At 43.5% G+C, this 15160-nt stretch overlaps 1 protein-coding gene across 1 annotated transcript in view; it reads left to right on the top strand.

The window, feature by feature from the left end:
* The window catches only part of ATP6V0A4 (ATPase H+ transporting V0 subunit a4), an 89917-nt gene that overhangs the window by 41050 nt on the left and 33707 nt on the right, over window positions 1–15160 (top strand). The window contains exons 11-14 of the mRNA XM_029599767.1: window positions 565–715; window positions 1006–1145; window positions 4072–4229; window positions 5277–5370. Of these exons, the coding sequence (XP_029455627.1) occupies window positions 565–715; window positions 1006–1145; window positions 4072–4229; window positions 5277–5370 (543 nt within the window). The remainder of the gene's footprint in view (window positions 1–564; window positions 716–1005; window positions 1146–4071; window positions 4230–5276; window positions 5371–15160) is intronic.

Raw genomic sequence — 15160 nt, 5'->3', positions numbered from 1 at the left:
TCCTTTGAAAATTGTCCATGAGTACAAAACAACTGTGGACTTTGCACCAGCCTTTTCTGCAGTTAAAAATTTGTTGGGGGGGGGGGGGGGGGGGGGAGAAACCACGTGTAAATTAGAAAATCCAATCTACATATTTCATTTACCTATTCTCCCCCCCCCCCCCTTCCTACACAGCCCAGGAGCACTTTCCCTCAGTCTGGCTAAAAATACACATGACGTGGAAGCCCGCATATCCTTTTAGCTGAGCAAAAAAGGGCAATTTCCAGACTGGCTAATTTATTTGGGTGAATTGCATTTGCACAATTACCCTAACCCTGAATGGGAATTTATTTGGTTATGTTTCATGTCAATTGTCTTTGGCTGTGGCAACTCAGGAGTTACCATGATATATCCACATTACTTGAAAGAAAAAGTCCTTAATTGAGTTTGGCTTATGTGTACACTGCATATGTTACAGGAGAGGTCATTTTTAGTGAAAACCTGGCTGAGTTACATTGTAATCTGTGGGTCGTTTAGGTCAAACATTGCTCTCTTCATTTAGCAGTCACTTGTCCCTCTTTGCAGGAGCGGAGTGGCTCAACCATTAACCCCATCATGACCGAGATACAGACCAAGATGGCCCCACCTACTTTCAACAGAGTCAACAAATTTACAGCAGGCTTTCAAAACATTGTGGATGCCTATGGCGTGGGCAATTACAGGGAGATGAATCCAAGTAAGAATCCTTAGCACATTTTGCATCCTGAAGCATTATTTTACAATCAAAATGCATCCATTCTCAATAATTAGTTGTATTAGATTTTCAAGATAGCAGCTTCATAACTCAAATTTCTACTGAAGAACTGCACAGTCCATTAGCCAGGGACGCATATTATGAAAAAATAATCTACTCTTTTCAACTCTGACCTACCGTACATGCAGCTTTGTTTTGCAACTGTAATCTAATTAGATTAAAATAAAGCTTGTTTTCTCTTTCCCCTCTTCTCTGTCTCAATGTTTCCCCAGCCCCTTACACCATAATCACATTTCCCTTCCTGTTTGCGGTAATGTTTGGAGACTGTGGACATGGGCTGGTCATGCTGGGATTCGCACTTTGGATGGTGAATAATGAGAAGAAGCTTCAGGCACAGAAAAGCAACAATGAAGTGAGTTATTCACCTACCCAAACTTCCTTATTCAAACTGCGTTCCTGTAACAACCTCAGGTCACAAGTCTACAGGGCACCATTTTTTATTATCTTTAGCTCTGTTCTCATGCCGCTGAATATCCGCACACAAATCTCTACTTAGCCAGATAAGTTATATCCGGCTAAGTTAGACTGGCTCTATGGCTGGTCTGATTTATTCGATTAACTTAATCGGATGAGAGCGAAGATAGCTACTTATCTGGTTAAGTTAACCGGATAAGTAGCGCTGCTCTGATGTGCCCACTGCCCGCCCACAAATTGACCAGCTGAAAGATAGCTGGATAAGTGACTTATTTGGCTATCTAGCGGCTGCTGACCATACCGGATATTTATTTATTTATTTATCTATTTTATTTATTTATTTATTTAATTAAAATCTTTTCTATATCGTCGTTAAGTAGTATACCATCACAACGGTTAACAGTGAGGCATATATATACGTCTTTGGAAAATATATAAGTTAATACTATCTATAGGAAGTGCCATTAAGGTCCGGTAACATAGTTTCGCAATAAAGACTATTTGCAAAAAGTTAAAGATCTTGTCCTTTTTCTATGTTTCACAGTTTTAATTGCATATATAACTCTATCAGAATGTATGATTTGTTTTAATTAAACATGCTTATTGAGCAGAAAGGTGCTGCGTTCTGATGTTCTGCTGCCAGATTTCATATTCCACTATTCACTGCTCTCTTTGTAAAATGCTTGCTTGAAAAGCCAGGTTTTTAAACTCTTTTTGAATAGTTAAAAATCTCTCTGTAGTCTAATTTCTAAGGGCATGGTATTCCACAGTATTGGTCCGGCTAAGGATAGAGCCCGTTCTCTAACTTGGGTCAGTCTTGCTGTTTTAACCGAAGGGATGGTTAGGAGTGCTTTGTTAGCAGATCTGAGGTTTCTATGTGGGACATGAACACGTAGTGCTGTGTTCAGCCATTCTGCTTTTTCATCGTGTATTAATGTATATATTGTGCAAAGTGTTTTGTATTGAACTCTGTATTCGATGGGTAGCCAGTGTAGTTCTGCTAGAGTTTCTGTAATGTGATCATTTTTTTGTTTACTAGTAAGTACTCTTGCAGCAGAGTTCTGCAGTATTTGGAGTGTTCTTATTGTTGTGTATGGTAATCCTAGGAGAAGGGAATTACAGTAGTCGGTGCTAGCAAATATTAGTGCTTGTAAGACTGTTCTGAAGTTTGCCAATGTTAGTAAAGGTTTTAATTTCCTGAGAACCATAAGTTTGGTGTATCCTTCTTTGACTTTCAGTGATATGTGTTGTTTGAGGCTAAGTTCTGTGTCAATTATTACACCGAGGTTTCGTACTTTTTCAGTTAATTCTATTTTCTGATTATTTTTGAGCAGTATTGGGGTTTGGATAATCGTCAGATTTTTTCATTCTAAATGTAGGAATTCTGTTTTCTCAATGTTAATAACTAGCTCCATTTGGTTTACTAGCTGTTTGATGATGTCTAGGTACATGTTTGCTAGATTTAGTGGGGCGGATTTTAAAAGCCCTGCTCGCGTAAATCCGCCCGGATTTACGTGAGCAGGGCCTTGCGCGCCGGCGCGCCTATTTTCCATAGGCCTGCCGGCGCGCGCAGAGCCCCGGGACTCGCGTAAGTCCCGGGGTTTTTTGTCGGGGGCGTGTCGGGGGCGGGGCTGATCGACGTGGCGTTTTGGGGGTGGGACGCGGCATTTTGGGGGCGGGCCCGGGGGCGTGGTTTCGGCCCGGGGCGGTCCGTGGGCGTGGCTGCGCCCTCCGGAACCGCCCCCAGGTTGCGTCTCGGCGCGCCAGCAGCCCGCTGGCGCGCCGAGACGCAACCCAGAGCGCTGGCGCACGGGGATTTACTTCTTCCTCCGGGAGGTGTAAATCCCCGGACAAAGGTAGGGGGGGGGGGGGGTTTAGATAGGGCCGGGGGTGTGGGTTAGGTAGAGGAAGGGAGGGGAAGGTGAGGGGAGGGCGAAAGAGAGTTCCCTCCGAGGCCGCTCCGAAATCGGAGCGGCCTCGGAGGGAACGGAGGCAGGCTGCGCGGCTCGGCGCACGCCGGCTGCCCAAAATCGGCAGCCTTGCGCGCGCCGATCCTGGATTTTAGCAGATACGCGCGGCTACGCGCGTATCTGCTAAAATCCAGCGTACTTTTGTTTGCGCCTGGTTCGCAAACAAAAGTACGCGAACGCGCCGTTTTAAAAAATCTACCCCAGTGTGTTTTTCAATGTGTTCAATGGGTAGTAGTAGTTGAATGTCGTCAGCATAAATGTAGTGTATGACACGCAGGCCTGCTAGGAGGTGGCACAGCGGCAGCAGGTAAATATTAAACAGTGTAGCTGATAGAGCTGATCTCTGTGGGACTCCTATGTGTAGATTTATTTTCTCTGACAATACGGATATTCAGCAGCCTGCTAGATAGCCAGATAAGTCTTATTTATCTGGCTATTTCGCTCTGAACGTGCTTTGAAGATTGGGCCCATGAGCTTTAGGGCTTCTGATTTTAGGTTTTGACTGATAAACCCCAATGAAGCATGCCTGATGCAAAAAATAATATTAGGTGTTTATTAGATGAACACTGAAAAAACACCATGTCCCATGCCATGTCCTCCTTTGCCTGTCCTGCTTCCTTCACTTTGCCAAGCTGACGACTCCTCAGCTGCACAAATGTATTGATTTGATTCAACTGGATAAGGTACCCTACAATAGTTCCTGTGCCGCAAAAACATTGATAAACACCGATTTTCGGTATCCCCAAAGAGCCCCTAATTAGATAAAAAAATTAACGCCTAAATTTACAATTTGTAAACATCTAAAATCTGAAGCCCTAATTATTTTTGAAATCCAATGACTGAAATGCACATGCTCAGTTCATAACATTCATCTCTGGATTTTTCCTTTGGCAGATTTGGAATACCTTCTTTAGTGGCCGCTACCTGATTCTGCTGATGAGCATATTCTCTATTTACACGGGCTTTATCTACAATGATTGCTTTTCTAAGGCTCTCAACATCTTTGGCTCTTCTTGGAGTGTCAATCCAATGTTCACAAATGGCACATGGACGTGAGTAGTAAATGATGTGAAACCAACTGTATCTTGACTTTTGTTCTTATTCCTAATCTTTCTTCCCAGTCTGTCTCCCATTTTTTGAAGTGATTTGGAGGGTATTAAGATAAACTCCTTTCAGAAGTCAAGATACTGTTCACTTTTCTCTACTCGTTTTCAAGCATGGTTCTGGCTTCACACCTACTCATGAGGAGAGTGATTATTTAGATTGGCAGATGTCTACAGAAGAGCAATGATATTTTTGGAATCCCGAAGACAAGTTCTTCCACTGAGAAACCAACCTGGGTGTGATAAATGGTATTTTTTGTGTCTTTCTCTGGATAACCACAGAGTTTTCAGAGTAGCTCCTGAAGAAGTCTGAAGACTTTGAACTTTTCATCTTTGCTTAATTTATCCATCTGTGTTACTGTTATAGTAGACAGCCTAAAACTATTGTATGATGGTCACATGATTATTCATTTTAGTGATTGACTCTTACAGAAGCCAGAGGTTGAATAAAGACTTTCACTTGGCACAGTGTAACCATCCAAATGTGACCACGTAGAATACCATCTATTAGGTCTGGGCATACCTCTGTAAATCATGCTCATGAAAAAACCTTTAGGGGTTTCTTGGCTAATTGCTCAGAAAGTGGTAAACAGGGATGTACGTGGCTTTGCAGAACCTTATCCTTTTTACCTGATTGAGCAGCAGATGAATGCAAGGCATTATAAGAAAGCAGACTTACTAAGTAAAACCTAACCAGGTTTTCAAATATTTGTGACAATCACCGACACTCCCCAAACCACTAGCTATGCAAATGCATGTATTTATTTATTTGATTTATATTCCGCCTTTCAGCCCTTCAAAGTGGATTATATTCAGGTACTCTAGGTAGAGAACTCTACAGCAGTGAATTTATCATTTTGACTGTAATTTGTTTTGATGGTTAATCAAAAGGTGAAAAATTGTTGTGGGTAAATAAATAACAGAGGGGCCCATTCGTTAGCCCCATTTTATTTATCTGACCTTGAAATTTTTTTTTATTGCTTTTTTTTTCTTTAGTGATGATCTTGTTCATAGTGCTACGTCACTACAGCTTAATCCAGCCATTCCTGGAGTGTTCACTGGAAATCCTTACCCTTTTGGAATTGATCCGGTAATGAAATCCATTTTAGAGGATATATTTTATTTACCCTGTTCAAAGAACCAAGTAAAGTATGGCTTTCTGTGTGTGTGTGGGGGGAGGTGGATTGGCAGTGTTACCTTATGGGACCATATGGAGCCATACATCCTGGAGTAGGAAGGTGAGTCTCAGAGCAGTTATTTTAGCCAGTAATCAAAGTATGACACCAGCCATGCTTTGACATGCTTCAGTCGTTATATTCCATCTGCAGCACAGCTGCGCCCCTTTTTTGCTTTGCTTGCCAACCCTACCAATGGACTGTCTACTCTAGACTCCATGTTTGTACCTAGATGGAAAATGCAAGGAATGGCTGGGTCAGGGAAATGACTTTAATGAAAGGAAGGGCAGGGCAAGAGCTAGAGAATTCTCAACATCACCCCTCTTTTTTCCCCCCCTTGACTGTTAAGGGAATGCCCAAAAAAAGAGAGAGTGGCAATTGCATCAAAAGTGTGTTTTATGACTCCATGACCTGGATGTATATATTACTGGCGCTTTGTACTTGCTCTGTTGGGGGTGCAGGAATGGGAGTAGGTGCCGGGGGGGGGGGTGGCACTCAGTGGGAAAGGCATGCGGAAGGGTGTGGGTCAGAAGGCTTTCAGAAGGTATGTGAAAGTGGAGGAGGAGCGTAGAGAGTATGTGGTGGTGTATGTGGTGTTGGGTGCCATGTGGTATCTGAGGGGGGTACATGTACACTTTTTTCTCCTTGCATTCTCCACAGTTCTACTCCTACCCCTATTCTCCCCACCTATGTAGGAATGGTGTATGTGTTGTGGGGATGGGAGTGTATGTGTTGTAGATATGAGTAGGGGGTATATGTGGTATCAGAACGGGGTGTATGCATGTGTGTATGTGTTGGGGGGAACCTACCCCCATTTTCTGTCTATCCTTCTCCCCCATGCAAGTGTGGGTGTGCAAGTGTGTACTCTTTGTCCCTCTCTCCCACTGTGCTCTACACTTTTTCCCCCTTACCATTTTTCCCTTCCTCTCCCATGTGCATGTGTGCAATAGAGAGGGATGTGTGTATGTGTGTGTGTTGTGGGGAGGTGAGAGTGAGGGTAGGTTTGTTAGAGGATGTACTCTTTCCCTCTTGCAATATCCACAGACTCCACTTTTGTGTGTGGGGGAGGGTGGTGGGAGGATGTGTGTGCTTGTTATGGGGCTAATGTGAGTGGTATCGGGTGAGTTGGGAGGTGTCCATATCAAGGGTGAGTGAGCTGGATCTGTGTGCACACTCTCCATCTCACATTATTCACTTTGCCCTTTCTCTTTTCTCCCTCCACTCCTCTCTCCCCTCGTGTATATGCATGTGGGGATGTGGCATAGCAGGGGAGGGGGAGGAGAAGGGTTCTGTGCATGCATTACAGGGTTGATGTGTGTGTTGGTGTGACTGGGGGTAAGTGTGAGGGGTTCTCTAGGAATGGGGGGAGTTTGGGGGGTGTCAGAAGTGTTGGGAAGAGATTGGGGTTGGAGGTATGTGTGCATGTGTGGGTGGTATTGGTGAGTCACGAGTGGGGGTTTGTGTTTCACGAGGGGTGATGTCGTAGAAGGGGGTGTGAGGTATGTGGGGTGTCTAGTAGTGGCCGGGGGAGTGGTGTATGTGTGTGTAGTGTCTGGGTGTGGTGAGTGGGCATATCTGGGAGTGGCTGGGGATTTGATGTGCAAAGGTGTTGGCAAGTATCTGGGGTGGGGAGGGTGTGTGTGGGGGGTGAATGGGGGTTGGGTTGCATGTAGGAGGACTCTTGGGATGGGGCATTAGGGTGTGATGGAGTGTAGTGTGTTGGAGATGGCTGGGTTTGTACTGTGAGTGGGGGGGTGTCTGGGAATGGTTGGAGTGTGTGTGTGGGGGGCGGGGTTAGGAGTGTCGGGGAGGGGATGGGGATGTGTGTGCATGGGGGGAGTGGCTGAGGGTTTGATGTGTGGAGGTGTCAGTGACTTGCAATAGAGGGGGTGTGCGGATGGGGGTTGTTGGGGAGTGACTCGTGGTGGGGATGTTATGGGAAGTGCTGGAGGGCTGCAGACTGCGTGGGATGGGGAGGTATCAGGAAGTGACATGAAGTGGATATGTATGTGTGGGAGTGGGAGATTGTCGGGAAGTAACTCAGGGTGGGGTGGTGTCAGTGGTATAGTGTATATGAAGGTTTGTGTGTATGGGGGTGGGGTCACTGGGATATGTAAAGGGGGAGTGTTGGGGAGAGACATTAGGTGGGTGTGTGTGTGAATGTAGGGGTGTGACTTGGGGGGTATGGTGGAGCGGGGATTGGCACTTCTCCCTTGTTCTTCTTTATTTGTTTAAAACATCTCATATTCCTCGATTCTACATTGTTCAACGTGGATTAGAATATTACAATTTAATAACACATCAAATCAAATAAACAGATTAAAACTATAAGTACTCTAAAAAAAAATAAAATGATATAAAATTAAATATGTATAGCACTTTATCACTGCCACTATTAATACTAAACTGAATACTAAAGCATCACATTGTCGTAAACTCGGCAAAATAAAACTGTTTTCAATTGTTTACAAAACACACGATAATCTTGTCCTTGTCGCAGCTCTCTAGAGGGTGCATTCCACAGAACTGGAGCCGCAGCAAGGAATGCCTTTGCTCTAGTTGTATGAAGGAGGCAGGAGCATAAAGATGGCACATGCAATAGCATTTGAAAGCATGATCTCAAAGATTGGGTGGGTGCATACCATTTCACCTTTCTCCTCTCCCATCTCCACCTCCACATTCTCCCTTGCACTATCCACGTTCTCCCCTGCTCTCCTCCCCCTCCTGTGTGCATGCATGTGGATGTGAAGGCAGGGGTTTGGATGCTTGCTGTATGTCAGGGAAGGAGTAAGGTGTGAGATGAGCTCCTGTGTGAGTGTGTGTGTGTGTGTGTGTGTGTGTGTAGAGTTGGGGGTATGGAGGGCTGAATGTGTGTGGGGTTAAGCAGGAATTGGTGGTGGGAGGGCGTGTATGGGTGCACAGTGGAAATTGTGGGTTCATATGTGTGAGGGAAGGAGTACATATGTGTGTGTGTGTGTGTGTGTACGGAGAAAAGTGAGTATGTGTGTGCATGTATGGGGAGAGGGAGAGTAGGGGATGTGTGTGTGGGCGAAAGTGTGTGGTGGGGTAAAAGGGGAAAATCTATGCATTTCTCCTTCCCACCTCACCCCATCTCTCTCCCTTCCCCCCCTCTCCCTTCCCCCTCCCTATCTCCCTCCCTCCCTCTCCCGTTCCTCCACTTCCTCTGTTGCTGTCTTCCCTCTCTCTTCCTCATCCCATCCCTCTCCTCTCCCTCTCCCTCTCCCCATCCCTCTTTCCTCATCCCTCTCCTATCCTTCTCTATCCCTCCCTCTTTCCTTTTCCCTCTCTCCTACCCTCCCTCCTTATCCCTCTATCCCCTCTCTATATCTCCCTCACACTGATCTCCTCCTCCAGCCCCCCTCTCCCATCTACTTTGGCCCTCTTCTCTTCTCACTCCTCCCCCAGCTTTTCCCCTCCCACCTCTGGTTCCGAGGTCATCTCCCAGCAGCCCTTCTGCTATCTGCTCCACTGCTTCTTTCCCTGGTGTTGCCAGTGACTCTGGTTTTTTTGTTTGGTTTTTCTTATTGGTGGGGCCTGGGAATCCCCACTAGCTGTTCCCTCACCTGTCCTGCTGCTGCACTCACTGGCCTCACAGTTTGGATGCTGGTACTTTTTCCTTGCTGCCTGCAGCATTCCCTCTGCTCCAGCTGATGTCATTACGTCACACAGGTGCAGACGCGATTCAATGATTACCTGGAGCACCTAACATTTTTTAAATATAGAGAGATATATAAGAATTTAGAGCTTCCAATGGGGCTATTTATTTATTTGTATTTATTTTTAATTTTTATATACCGACATTTTTGTATAAAATACAATATAGAGGAGTGTCACATTCAGTCACATTCAGCATGCAGTGATCCTGCTTCTGTATGCAGAGTTTTGAAGGACCAGTGATGATTCAATATTGGATATCATTTTCATGGCGTGGATTGATTCTAATATCAAGTGATATGCCCAGAATTGAAATGATATATATAGAGAGAGAAATATAAAATACAGAATTTCTTGGCATATCTTAGTGGGGTCAGCATACTAAGATAATTCTAAAATATGTTTCCAATAATTTAACTTAGTTGTTTCATTCATTTATTTATTTATTTCCAAATATTTGATGTTACGCTTTTATCTGGACTGGACTCAAAAATAGATTACAATAAATTAGAATAGCTTAACAGGTCAGTATCAGAGCAGAAGCTCAAGCATGACCAATAATACAGAATTATTTTAATTTAACATTGCATGGAGCATAGGATCCTGTAGCAAGGACCTGCTCTCCAGGTGATGCATTGTCCTTTCGCACCGAGGATATCTCCCCAAGGCCTACTGCCCAGGAGGGAAGGGTTAGGTCGGCCGTCATAGTTGATAATTCGATTATTAGGAATGTAGACAGCTGAGTGGCTGGTAGGCATGATGATCGCCTGGTAACATACCTACCTGGTGCGAAGGTGGCGGACCTAACGCGTCACCTAGATAAGATTTTAGACAGTACAGGGGAGGAGCCGGCTGTCATGGTACATGTGGGCACCAATGACATAGGAAAATGTGGGAGGTAGGTTCTGGAAGCCAAATTTAGGCTCTTAGGTAGAAAGCTTAAATCCAGAACCTCCAGGGTAGCATTCTCTGAAATGCTCCCTGTTCCACACGCAGGTCCCAGAGGCAGGCAGAGCTCCGGAGTCTCAATGCGTGGAGGAGACGATGGTGCAAGGAAGAGGGATTCAGTTTTGTTAGGAACTGGGGAACCTTTTGGGGAAGGGGGGAATTCTCTTCCGAAGGGATGGGCTCCACCTTAACCAGGGTGGAACCAGACTGCTGGCGCTAACCTTTAAAAAGGAGATAGAGCAGCTTTTAAACTAGAACAAAGGGGAAAGCCGACAGTCGCTCAGCAGCACATGGTTCGGAGAGAGGTATCTTCAAAGGATACTAATGATGCATTAGAATTAGGGCATCCCGACAGTGAGGTTCCAATAATAAAAGTAGTCCAAGTGCCTGTAACTTAAAACTCACCTGAGCTAAAAAATTCTAACTTATCCCTATCAATTAAAAAGCAGAATGAAAATACAAACAAAAAACACACTTTGAAATGTTTGTGTGTTAATGCCAGAAGTCTAAGAAGTAAGATGGGAGAATTAGAATGTATAGCAGTCAATGATGATAGACTTAATTGGCATCTCAGAGACATGCTGGAAGGAGGACAACCAATGGGACAGTGCTATACCGGGATACAAACTATATCGCATTGACAGAGAGGAGCACCCAGGAGGCGGTGTGGTGCTTTATGTCCGGGATGGCATAGAGTCCAACAGGATAAACATCCTGCATGAGACTAAATGCACAATCAAATCTTTATGGGTAGAAATTCCTTGTGTGTTGGGGAAGACTATAGTGATAGGAGTATACTACCTTCCACCTGGTCAAGATGGTGAGACTGATAGTGAAATGCTAAGAGAAATTAGGGAAGCTAACCAAATTGGTAGTGCGGTATTAATGGGAGACTTCAATTACTTCACATCAATACGTTGTAAGCAAAAGTTTTTTCTTCTATGTGCTGTATTTCATATAATTTAGTTTACATATGGGACCATCATAACACCCACGGTATACAAGCAAGTTAGCTTATATTTTAACCGCCACGGGTCATATTTAATCATCGGTCCAGATTTTTCAGAAAGTTCCATTTTATTAATGAGTACTCATTAATAAATCTGGACCGATGATTAAATATGACCCGTGGCGGTTAAAATATAAGCTAACTTGCTTGTATACCGTGGGTGTTATGATGGTCCCATATGTAAACTAAATTATATGAAATACAGCACATAGAAGAAAAAACTTTTGTTTACAACGTATTGATGTGAAATATTGTGTGGCTCATTGTATATTGGGATTAACTGTTAGTATTTTTGTAGACTTCAATTACCCCAATATTGACTGGGTAAATGTATCATCGGTACATGCTAGAGATATAAAGTTCCTGGATGGAATAAATTACATTTTTATGGAGCAATTGGTCCAGGAACCAACAAGAGAGGGAGCAATTTTAGATCTAATTCTCAGTGGATGACAGGATTTGGTGAGAGAGGTAACAGTGGTGGGGCCACTTGGCAATAGTGATCAAATTTGAATTAATGACTGGAAGGGGGACAGTAAGCAAATCCACGGCTCTCGTGCTAAACTTTCAAAAGGGAAACTTTGATAAAATGAGAAAAATTGAAAGAAAAAACTGAAAGGAGTAGCTACAAAGGTAAAAAGTGTGCAAGAGACGTGATCATTGTTAAAAAATACCATCTTAGAAGCACAGTCCAGATGTATTCCACACATTAAAAAAGGTGGAAAGAAGGCAAAACGATTACCGGCATGGTGAAAAGGGGAGGTGAAAGAAGCTATTTTAGCCAAAAGATCTTCATTCAAAAATTGGAAGAAGGATCCAAGAGAAGAAAATAGGATAATGCATAAGCGTTGGCAAGTTAAATGTAAAACATTGATAAGACAGGCTAAGAGAAAATTTGAAAAGAAGTTGGCCGTAGAGGGAAAAACTCACAGTAAAAACTTTAAAAAATATATCCGAAGCAGAAAGCCTATGAGGGAGTCAGTTGGACTGTTAGATGATTGAGGGGTTAAAGGTGCACTTAGAGAAGATAAGGCCATCGTGGAAAGATTAAATGATTTCTTTGTTTCGGTGTTTACTAAAGAGTATGTTGGGGAGATACTCGTTCCGGAGAAGGTTTTCATGGGTAATGATTTAGATGGACTGAACCAAATCACGGTGAACCTAGAAGATGTGGTAGGCCTGATTGATAAACTGAAAAGTAGTAAATCACCTGGACTGGATGGTATATACCCCAGGGTTGTGAAGGAGCTCAAAAATGAAATTTCAGACCTATTAATAAAACTTTGTAACCTATCATTAAAATCATCCTTTGTACCTGAAGACTGGAGGATAGCTGATATAACCCCAATATTTAAAAAGGGCTCCAGGGGTGATCTGGGAAACTACAGACCAGTTAGCCTGACTTCAGTGCCAGGAAAAATAGTGGAAAGTGTTCTAAGCATCAAAATCACAGAACATATAGAAAGACATAGTTTAATGAAACAAAGTCAGCATGGCTTTACCCAAGGCAAGTCTTGCCTCACAAATCTGCTTCACTTTTTTGAAGGAGTTAATAAACATGTGGATAAAGGTGAACCGGTAGATGTAGTGTACTTGCATTTGCAGAAGGCATTTGATAAAGTTCCTTATGAGAGGCTTCTAGGAAAAGTAAAAAGTCATGGTATAGGTGGCGATGTCTTTTCATGGATTACAAACTGGCTAAAAGACAGGAAACAGAGAGTAGGATTAAATGGACAATTTTCTCAGTGGAAAGGAGTGGGCAGTGGAGTGCCCCAGGGATCTGTATTGGGACCCTTACTTTTCAATATATTTATAAATGATCTGAAAAGGAATACGAGTGAGATAATCAAATTTGCAGATGATACAAAATTATTCAGAGTAGTTAAATCACAAGTGGGTTGTGATAAATTGCAGGAAGACCTTATGAGAATGGAAGATTGGGCATCCAAGTGGCAGATAAAATTTAATGTGGACAAGTTCAAGGTGATGCATATAGGGAAAAATAATCCATGCTATAGTAACCACAATATTAGGTTCCATATTAGGAGCTACCACCCAGGCACAAGATCTAGGCATCATAGTAGATAATACATTGAAATCTTCAGCTCAGTGTGCTGTGGCAGTCAAAAAAGCAAATAGAATGTTGGGAATTATTAGGAAGGGAATGGTGAATAAAATGGAAAATGTCATAATGCCTCTGTATGGCTCCAAGTTGATACCACACCTTGAGTACTGTGTAACATTCTGGTTGCTGCATCTGAAAAAAGATATTATTGCGATGGAGAAGGTACAGAGAAGGGTGACCAAAATGGTAAAGGGGATGGAACAGCTCCCGTGTGAGGAAAGGCTAAAGAGGTTAGGGCTGTTCAGCTTGGAGAAGAAACGGCTGAGGTGGGATGTGATAGAGGACTTTAAAATCATGAGAGGTCTATAATGGGGAAATGTGAATTGGTTATTTACTTTTTCGGATAATAGAAGGACTAGGGGGCACTCTATGAAGTTAGCAAGTAGCACATTTAAAGCTAATCGGAGAAAATTCTTTTTCACTCAACGCACAATTAAGCTCTGAAATTTGTTGCCAGAAGATGTGGTTAGTGTAGCTGGGTCTAAAAAATGTTTAGATATGTTTAGGGAGGAGAAGTCCATTAATCAAGTTGTCTTAGAGAATTGAGAGTTGTCTTAGAGAATTGTCACTGCTATTACTGACATCAGTAGCATGGGATCTACTTAGTGTTTGGGTACTTGCCAGGTACTTGTAGCCTGGATTGGCCACTGTTGGAAACAGGATGCTGGGCTTGATGGACCCTTGGTCTGACCTATGGGCCGATACAGTAAGGGGTAATAGCACATCCAAAACGCGCGTCCAACCCCCCTGAAACTAATAGCGCCTGCAACATATAAATGCATGTTGATGGCCCTAATAGCTATTCCCGTGTGATCTAGAAAGCAAAATGTGCAGTGAAGCCGCACATTTTCTTTCAAACATTTACGCCTGCGCCAGGGAAGTGTACAGAAAAGCAGAAAAAACTGCTTTTCTGTACACCCTCCAACAAATATCATAGCGATATTAAGTCGGAGGCCCCAAAATTAAAATTTTTTTTTAAAAAAAAAAATGTAAAATTGGCCCGCGGGTCGGAAGACGGATGCTCAATTATGCCAGCATCCGTTTTCCAAACCCGTGGCTGTCAGCGGGTTTGAGAACTGCCGCCGGCAAAATTGAGCGTCGGCTGTCAAACCCGCTGACAGCTGACGCTCCTGTCAAAAAAGAGGCGCTAGGGACGCGCTAGTGTCCCTAGCGCCTCTTTTTACGGTGTGCCCTCATTTGCATCCTAAATCGCGCGCATAGGAGAGTGGCTCTCCCGCGGGTTTTACTGTATCTGCCTCTAGTTTGGCAATTTCATATGTTCTTATATTTTTATGTTTTCTATCTCCCATTTTGCTACAGCATGCTGATGAAATTCTTGCAGGTGAGAGAACATTATTTTGAGGGCAAAAAAGGTATTTGGGTCTGCCTAGTGGAAAGCTAGTGCCCTGATAGTGAGGCCCCAGCATGCTTTGAACTGAGGCAGCCTCAGCCCGAACATGGCCATGTCTCCAAGGATCCAGATTGATTCTTAGGGAAGCTGAAAAAGGGGTTGCTGGGATAGGCTTAGTGTTTGGACAACTTGATGGTTGAGGGCTACACAGTAGAGTTGGAAGGTGAAGTTCTGTTGCTGCAGAGTAAGCCTGGAGAATACCAGTGAATGGAGAATACCAGTGAAGTAACATAGCATGACCAGACCTGCACAGTCACTTTGAGTACTAGATTGCTGAGTTGGGGGTTGTGTAAATAGTAAAGAAAACATGTGTCTGTGAATAAATCCTGGTATTGAATCTGAAGCAGAATTATGTATGTCTCTGGAAGGAACCCTAACCTGACAATTATAGAGCATGATCATTGGTTCCATTTGTGGTTCACTGGGGATATTTGTCTATTATAGAGAATCTTGACTAATCTACATGCCCACTAGATGGCAGCCTTTTTCCTGACAGAAGTGGGAAACAAACATATTCTCTGAATCCTTGTAGGTTGT

This window comes from Rhinatrema bivittatum, chromosome 4 (assembly GCF_901001135.1).
Source record: "Rhinatrema bivittatum chromosome 4, aRhiBiv1.1, whole genome shotgun sequence".
In the NCBI taxonomy this organism is placed as follows: domain Eukaryota; kingdom Metazoa; phylum Chordata; class Amphibia; order Gymnophiona; family Rhinatrematidae; genus Rhinatrema; species Rhinatrema bivittatum.
The sequence above is the reverse complement of the archived record's forward strand: the minus strand, read 5'-3'. Positions and strand labels throughout refer to the sequence as shown.